General features: G+C 38.3%; 1 protein-coding gene across 2 annotated transcripts; it reads right to left on the reverse strand.

Annotated features, from left to right (window-relative positions):
• Positions 1-7,506: 7,506 nt before the first annotated feature.
• NGFRAP1 (nerve growth factor receptor (TNFRSF16) associated protein 1) lies at positions 7,507-8,534 on the reverse strand. 2 transcript variants are annotated; one of them, XM_014532286.1, is made up of 2 exons: positions 8,447-8,534; positions 7,507-8,124 (listed from the first exon to the last, which is right to left on the reverse strand). In XM_014532286.1, the coding sequence occupies exon 2, from the start codon at positions 8,095-8,097 to the stop codon at positions 7,759-7,761; it is 339 nt and encodes a 112-aa protein (XP_014387772.1). In that variant the 5' UTR covers positions 8,098-8,124; positions 8,447-8,534; the 3' UTR covers positions 7,507-7,758. The 2 variants fall into 2 exon arrangements, with proteins under 2 accessions (XP_014387772.1, XP_005884942.1); XM_005884880.2 differs by having other exon boundaries at positions 7,507-8,090; positions 8,447-8,528.

The raw sequence follows: 8,534 nt of genomic DNA on the forward strand, positions 1-8,534 counted from the left end.
ATCATTGATCGGCTGCCTCCTGCATCACCCCACACTGGGGATCGAGCCAACAACCCTGGCATGTGCCCTGACTAGGAATCGAACCATGACCTCCTGGTTCATAGGTCGATGCTCAACCACTGAGCCATGCCTGCCAGGTGGTTTATTTTTTTTTTTAATGTCGAATCAGCCTTGCATCCTTGGAATAAATCCTACACGGTCATGATGTATGCATATATACATACCACATATTTTGATATACTATGTTCTTATGGTTATTGCTCAGGTCAAAATATTTTATAATTCCTTTGATGAGGTCTTCATTGATCCATAAACTTAAAATAATGTTTTGTTTTTTTGTGTTTTTGTTGTTGTTGTTAATCCTCATCCGAGTATATTTTCCATTGATTTTTAGAGAGATGGGAAGGGAGGGGGAGAGACAGAAATAGAGAAACATCAATATGAGAGAGACACATCGATTGGTTGCCTCCCACACACACCCTGACCTGGGGCCAGGAAGGTACCTGCCCTTGACCGGAATTGAACCCTTCAGTCCACAGGCTGAAGCTCTATCCACTGAGCCAAACCAGCCAGGGCTATAATAATATTGTTTCAATTTCAATTATTAGAGAATTTTCTGTATCTTCCTGTTATCTATTACTTTTAGCTTTAAAAATAATCTTTTAACATTTTTGTTAACTGAGAAAAATTATGTTTACTTGCACATTTACCATATCTGGTGTTCTTTAGTCATTGCACAGGTTCAAGGTTCCATGTGGCATTATTTTCCTTCAGTTGGAAGTACATTTAAATTTTTTTTGGGGGGGGGGATTTCTGGTCTACTGGCAGCAAACCATTTCAGGTTTTGTTGGATTCTAAAGCATTTTATCATTATTTTGAAAAACATTTACACAGAATATGAAATTATAGTTCAACAAGTTTTATTTTCTTTAGCACTTCAAATATATCTTTCCATTGTACTCTGACTAGCACTGTTTCTAAGTAAAACTTTGTTTTCCTTTATGCTTTGTGTCACATTTCTCCAGTTGCTTTTAATATTTTTTTCTCTATTGCTAGTTTTCAGATATTATGACATATGCTTTACTGTGGCTTTATTTGTATTTAGTTTGCCTGAATTCACTGGGTTTCTTGACTCTTTTGAGTTTTTCATTTTCCTTAAATTTGGAAGACTTTCTGTCATTTTGTAAGTATTTTTCCTGTTGTTTAATTACAGATATATTAGACATCTTGATATTGTTCTACAGATCACTGAGAAAGCTCTTGATAGTGTCTGTTGCTATGCCAGCCCACTCAATGATTTTTTCTTCTGCAGTGTCTAATCTGCTGCTATTCACAGCAAATAAAATTTTCATTCAGAAATTGTACTTTTTAATCTCTAAAATATTCATGTATATCCTTTATATCAGCCACTTAAATCCTCATTATAAATTTATTGTATTTTCTTTTAAATCCTTGGGTATATTTATAATAGTTGTTTTATTTTTTCCTTTTTAATGAATTTATTAAATTTATTAGAGTGTCAATGGTTAACAAAATTATACAGGTTTCAGGTGCACAATTCCACAACGTATCTGTACACTACATTGTGTGTACACCACCCGAAGTCAACCCTACTTGCATCACCATTTGTCCTCCCTATATCCTCTTGCACCACCCCCTACTCCAGCTCCCCCTGGCAATCACCACACTGTTGTCTGTGTCCATGAGTTTTTTCTCTGTTTTAACTTTTTTGCTCAATTCCTATCCCTTCACCCAGACCCCTGATAGCTATCTATGAGTCTGTCTCTGTTTGTCCTGTTATTTCATTTTGTTCATTAGATTCCACATATGAGTGAAATCATGTTACTTGTCTTTCTCCGACTGGCTTATTTCACTTTGCATAATGCTCTCTAGGTCCATCTATGCTGTCGCAAAAAGTAAGGTTTCCTTCTTTTTTTTACGGCTGAGTAGTATTCCTTTGTGTAATGTACCACAGCTTTTTTATCCACTTATCTACTGTTGGGCACTTGGGCTGCTTCCAAATCGTGGCTATTGTAAACAATGCTGCAATGAGCATAAGTATTCATATATTGTTTCCAATTCGTGTTTTGGATTTTTTCAGATATAGTTCTATAAATGGGATTGCTGGGTCAAAAGGCAGTTCCATTTTTAATTTTTTGAGGAAACTCCATACTGCTTTCCACAGTGGCTTCACCAATCTGCACTCCTACCAACAGTGCACAAGGGTTCCCCGTCCTCCACACTTGTTGTTTGTTGATTTATTAATGATATACATTCTGACAGGTATGAGGTGATATCTCATTGTGGTTTTAATTTGCAACTCTCTGATGATTAGTGACATTGAGCATTTTTTCCTAATTCTACTGGCCATCTGTATGTCCTCTTTGGAGAAGTGTCTATTCAGATCATTTGTCCATTTTTAAAAAAAAATTGGATTGTTTGTTTGTTTTGGTGTTGAGTTTTATGTTCTTTTTTTATTTTTTTATTACAATAGCTGTTTTAAATATTTGAATGCTTATCTCACCATTGCTGTAATCTGTGGATCTGTTTCTTTTGACTGTTTTTTCCCCTTGTGATTATTGGTCACGTTTCTACCATTTTTGTATTACTAGTAATTTTTTTATTAGAGACTGAACATTGTGGATTTTGTGTAATTGAGTATCTGGATTATATATTGTAGGGAGCGGCTATAGGGTTAAGCTCGGACTGACCTGTTGGAAAAGCCACAAAAAAGTCCCAGCTTAGAGAGCACAGCCCTCTTAGCATAATTAGGCTTGACCTTATGACGCTCCCTAGATCCTTCCTAGGTAGCTAATGGGCTGTGGGAGGTGCAGCAAGTGCTGCCAAAACAAGTGAAACTCACAAGAACATTATAACTATGGTGACCACTACCTTGTTTACCTCTGGCTATAAAATAAAGGCTCAGCTTGCCTCTGGATCTCTCTCTGGGGCCTCAGCCAGGCACAGGAAGATCCACCTAGACCCAGCTTATTCTCTTTGTCTGTCTTTTCTTCATCTTTTTCCGACCTCCCTCAGGCTTGTGAACCCTTGGCTGAGCTGGCTCGGCACAATCTATTTTTCTGTTAAAGGGTGCTAGATTTAATTCTGGCGGGCAGATCATTTAACTCTTTTGAGGCTTATCTTTAAACTTTATCAGGCATGTTTACTCTAGGGTTATTTTATTACTAATACTAAAATATTTTCCTCTGAAGGTTCTAATGAATGCCCCCAGTGTTCAAGGAGGACTCTGCAATTTGATGACAACTGAATAATTTCCCATCTGTGGAAGCTCTAGAAATTTTTTAACTTATATCTCCCCAGTTATTCAATAGTTGTTTGCTGGGTTCTACATATGTGAACAAGGTCAAATGTATTAATAATTAAGAAAAATCTTTGATATCCTTATTTTCCTAATGATACTATTAGTTACCAAAAACTTACATTATTCCTTCTGACTATGATTATGGAATTTTCTACTTGTCCTTTTGTTCTGATTTTTATTTTTCCTTTATATATTTAGGTGCATATAAATAAAGGGTTATTATACCATTCTGGTATATTGATCTTCTTTCTTTATTAAATGCCCCCTTTATATAAGTTCCCATTGCCTTGAATTCTACCTTGTCTGATACTTGAAAAGCAATACTAGCTTTCTTATAGATGCAATTTGTATAATATGCTTTTCAACATTCTCTTAGGTTCACCCTTTCTCTGTTCTTATATTCAATGTGAATCTTCTATAACTATTCTATAGTATTATTTTACTTGGAATAGTGACAGAGTAGAGATTTAGTGCCAACTAGAAATGACAAGTTCCAACCCTTGGACTCTTACAGCTTGAGCTACATTGCTTCCCTAAATTGCATGTCCTCTCAGTTTCCATGTTCTCCTTGGCTGGTCCCATCCACTTCTGCAGTTGTCACTAGTCATAGTGATGAAGATACCCAATTCCACATCGCTAGCCCAGACTGTTGTCTTCTCTGGCCCTACAGATTTTTATCCACTTCTCTAGTGGAACTCTTCTGAATGTCCCAAGTATATTTCAATCTAAACAGGTCCAAAATTTGTTCCACCACCCATCAAGATGAACAGTTTCCTGCTACAGGCTTCCTGCTCAGTGATCATGTCATTGATGTAATCCAGTCTTTTTTCTGTGCATGGCACTTTTCAGTTTCAAAAATAAATAGTATTGTCCTGTTCTATAAGTAAATTTATTCACTTAATGTTCCCAAATTTGCCAACTGAGGGTGGATCTGCTGAAATGAAAACAACTGTTTTCAGTTTTGAAAAACAGGAGCTAATTGAAAGTTGGTCAAATGTGATCCAATTAGCTTTGATGAGCGCAGAAGATAGACTATAAAATAAACATAAGCTAAATGTATCTCATTGGCAGGGGCTTTGTAAGACACAGTATTCTAAAGTTTCTGAGTCTGGCTTAACTTGACTAAATGTAGGATGATTAAAAGTTCACAAGTATTTTCTTTGGATGATTGGATTATGGCATTGTTTATATTCTCTGAAAATCCAAATATGTAATAATGACCTCGTATTACATAATTATAAAAAGTGTTACATTTTAAAATGTTCCTCACAGAAACTTTTAAAACAGGAGTGTAAAAATTAACCACCCTCAAAGACTCAATACTTAAAAATTTTAATATGAATAATTAAATGCATTATTATGTTAGTAAATACCTACTATATCAGGTACTGTGCTAGAAACTGAGCTCCAGGATGATTAAGACAAAAATTGTTATAAAAGGGCACAAACTTGCATAAAAATGATAATGCCTAACTTATTTAATAATGTTATAATTATCATAAGTTTATTACTAGATTCATGATTAATAATATTAATAATAACTGCATGCATTGATAGGATATTTGGAAAGATAAAAACAGAACTGGTTTAGCCCTAACCAGTTTGGCTCAGTGGATAGAGCGCTGGCCTGTGGACTCAAGGGTCCCAGGTTCGATTCCGGTCAAGGGCATGTACCTTGGTTGCTGGCACATACCCAGTAGGGAGTGTGCAGAAGGCAGCTGGTCGATGTTTCTCTCTCATCGATGTTTCTAACTCTCTATCCCTCTCCCTTCCTCTCTGTAAAAAAAAGTCAATAAAATATATTTTTAAAAAACCAAAAAAAAAACAGTACTGGTTTAAATATATACACTGTTTAATGCAATCCAATCTTAGAAATGTTTTATTTTGGAAAAGCATATTCTTTGTGGAATCCAATAAGGTAATTTAGTCACAATATTTGTGAAGTGGTGTAATCACCGTCAGTGTTTCTCTATGCTTATGTTGTCAAAACTCAGATGCATCAAAATCACCTGAGGAATTGTCAAAATAGTAATTCCTAATCGGGTGATTGGGGGTGACATGGGGGTTGAGAATAGGAAGTGTCAGCATTTTTCACATTTTCCCTAGGAGATTACCAAGCAAGTAAATGGTCTGTGTTAATGTAAACACTGACACATACAAGGTTTAAAAAAAATTACGGATTTGGGGTTAGAGAATTTTTTTACCAAGTTCCTTTGAAAATGAAAAGTAATACTTTCCAGGTTAGTAGTTACTTGCCTTAGGCCACTTAATTATAAAGGACAGTTAGGAACAGTACTGAGCTGGGTCCTGAACTCCATTATAGTTGATTATCAGTCAAAATAATTAATAATTAAATATCTTCTATGTCAGGCACTAGTAACTGAGCTCCAGGATGATTAAGACTTAATCACTATCTTGAGAAGGGCACACACTCAAGCAAAAATAATAATGCTTAAAAACTTAGTATTGTTTTTCAGAACTTACAAAGCAGTTTGTTTCAGGTGTGGTAGGGATAAAAATGGGAAAGGAGTGTTTCAGCTTTAAAATGTGTTTCCCTAATATAATTTCCATGTCTTCAGGTAAGTCTGTTAAACTGGTTGGGCAGGCCTGTCCAGATGCTCTTTTGAGAAAATCCCCAAAAAGGATAGAAACACAGGCAAAACAAAGCTTTTAACCTGCTTGTTTTGCTTTTGTTTGTTTTTAAATATATTTTTTATCGATTACAGAGAGGAAAGGAGGGAGATATAGAAACATCAATGATATGAGAGAATCGTTGATCAGCTGCCTCTTGCACATTCCCCACTGGGGATTGAGCCCACAACCTGGGCATGTGCCCTCACCTGACTGGGAATGGAACCATGACCTAATGGTTCATAGGTCGATGCTCAACCACTGAACCACACTGGCTGGGCTAGCCTGCTTGTTTTGGTGTCCTGAAGTAGTGCATCTTGGACACACCATGGTGACATCTAGATGTGTCTCCTGAGCTAGGCCCCAGTGCCTTCATGTCTGAGTTCTTTGAAGAAGAGGAGGGGCATAAAAATAAACTGTAGCCCTAGCCAGTTTGGCTCAGTGGATAGAGTATCGGCCTGCAGACTGAAAGGTCCCAGGTTCAATTTCAGTCAAGAGCATGTACCTTGGTTACGCGCACATCACCAGTAGGAGGTGTGCAGGAGGCAGCTGATCTATGTTTCTCTCTCATCGATGTTTCTAACTATCCCTCTTCCCTTTCTCTGTGTAAAAAAATCAATAAAATATATATTTTTAAAAATAAATAAAAATAAACCCTAAAGTTATTTGGTTAAGAACCAACATTAAGACCAAGAACCATGGGAATGGTGTTCACTTGATAAGCAATTATAAAGGGAAGATAAAGGCATTTTTTAAACTTCTATAGAGGTCAAAGGGGGATTTAGCTCACCAGGGACTCCAGAAAAATCAGTGAGGTTTTGCTACCTTGACGACTCGACTCTTGCACATCAGCAACAGGAGTCAGCAACTGATAAGGCAATGCACAAGGAAGCAAGAGTATTGCAAATAGAGAACTGGCAAGGTGGAACCCACATACTTTGGCCCTCTGTACTTGAGCATGGGTGAAAGCTCCCTTTAGTCATTCCCACACCTGATGGGGGCAGGATTCTGTTAAATGCTGGGGAGTTGCATAGAAAGTAGCTCAACACAGTTGTACACCTCATTTATTCCACTCTGCAGCCTGTAAGGCAAGCATTAGTCCTCATTTTACATAAAACTGACTCTAAAAAAATGTATCTGTAATAAAAAAGTTTATCTTTCAGCTAAGACTGGGAGATATTTAAAGTTCATTCTTTAAGTTTGTTGAAGCAGTATTATGTTCCTGTACTACATTCAAAGACTCACTGAAAAAAATTGTTTTCATTACTCCTGAAACTCCAGATAATTAAAGGGAAAAAGTCATAGACTAGCCAACCACAGAGAAATGTTCCCTGATTAACACCCTGAGGGATTTGATTTCAGATTTTTGGGGGAGAACTTCTATATAAAAGGTGGGGCAAAAGTAGGTTTATAGTTGTTCATATGGAAAGTAACACAAGAATTAATAACACAAGTATAAACTGTGTTTGGTGTACTCACAACTGTAAACCTACTTTTGCCCCACCATATATGTATGTGTGTGTGTGTGTGTGTTTAATGAGACAATAAATGTATAGGTTGATTTTTATTTGCTTTATTAACTTTACATTTTTCCATGCAAATGGGTGAAACTACTGTTGGCAGAAACTTAAGACTGTGTGCCAAGGCAATCTCCAAATAGAAGCTGGTAACACAGAACCCACTCGACACATGGAAATTACATGAGGTTCATAGCAAACAGATCAGTAAAGGCCTATCAGAAAACGCAAGGAAAAAGAAAACAACAGTGGGAATCACAGTATTAATCTCATAGAAAATGGCAGGAATCAAGGCATAAGGCAAAATTCATCATGATGGTCATGGTGATTAGAGAGCTCCCCCATAAGGATACGCAGGCAATTCCTTAATTGCAGCTCCCTAAGTTTTCTCCTGATTTCTCTCATCTCCTCCATGAACATTTCCATATCATCTCCATCTCCGCCCATCCCATCATTGACCTGCCTATTGGGTATGGCCCATCGGAAGTTAGGGGCCAGTCGGCGGGCCTGTCCCCGTCTATTATTTCCCGCTGGCTGGTGGCCTTCACCTCCTCCCAAAGGGCGGTCTTCCTCTCCATTCTGCATGGGCTGCTCCATTTCCTCGTTTTCGTGGTGGATATCTGCCATGATGAGATTTTTTTCCAGGTTGTTTTTCTTTGAACACAAGTAAGACAAAGGCAAGGAGTGACTGAATGTTTGGTGCACTGACCAGCAGGATTTAGAGCCTGATATCAAAGGTTTTTAAAGTGTCATTTTTCCCCACCTCAGGAGTTTCGTGCGGCCTCTAGGGGGCCTCCATTCCAGCCCCACCCTCCAGCTCGCTCCTTTTCCCTCCCTCCCACAAAGCCCACCATTTTTCCCTTCCCAGAGCTCAGCATACAGCAAAATGGAGGACTGGGGACTGGGAACAAGAACTTGGGGGAGGTCTCTGACTGGGCACTGCACCCGCCCCCCGACCACCGTACCCCGCACCCACCTGGGCCTATCCCTGCAGGCGGCTCCTCCTCCCGATTCTCGCCTGGAGCGCGCGGCCGCGACTCTGGGACCCGAAGACCTGCAGGGGC

The sequence above is a fragment of the Myotis brandtii genome, unplaced genomic scaffold (assembly GCF_000412655.1).
Source record: "Myotis brandtii unplaced genomic scaffold, ASM41265v1 scaffold87, whole genome shotgun sequence".
Classification (NCBI taxonomy): Eukaryota; Metazoa; Chordata; class Mammalia; order Chiroptera; family Vespertilionidae; genus Myotis; species Myotis brandtii.

Excerpts from the sequence above, each read along its gene's own strand:
- NGFRAP1 (XM_014532286.1), bottom strand. The coding sequence starts at position 8,097 with ATGGCAGATATCCACCACGAAAACGAGGAAATGGAGCAGCCCATGCAG.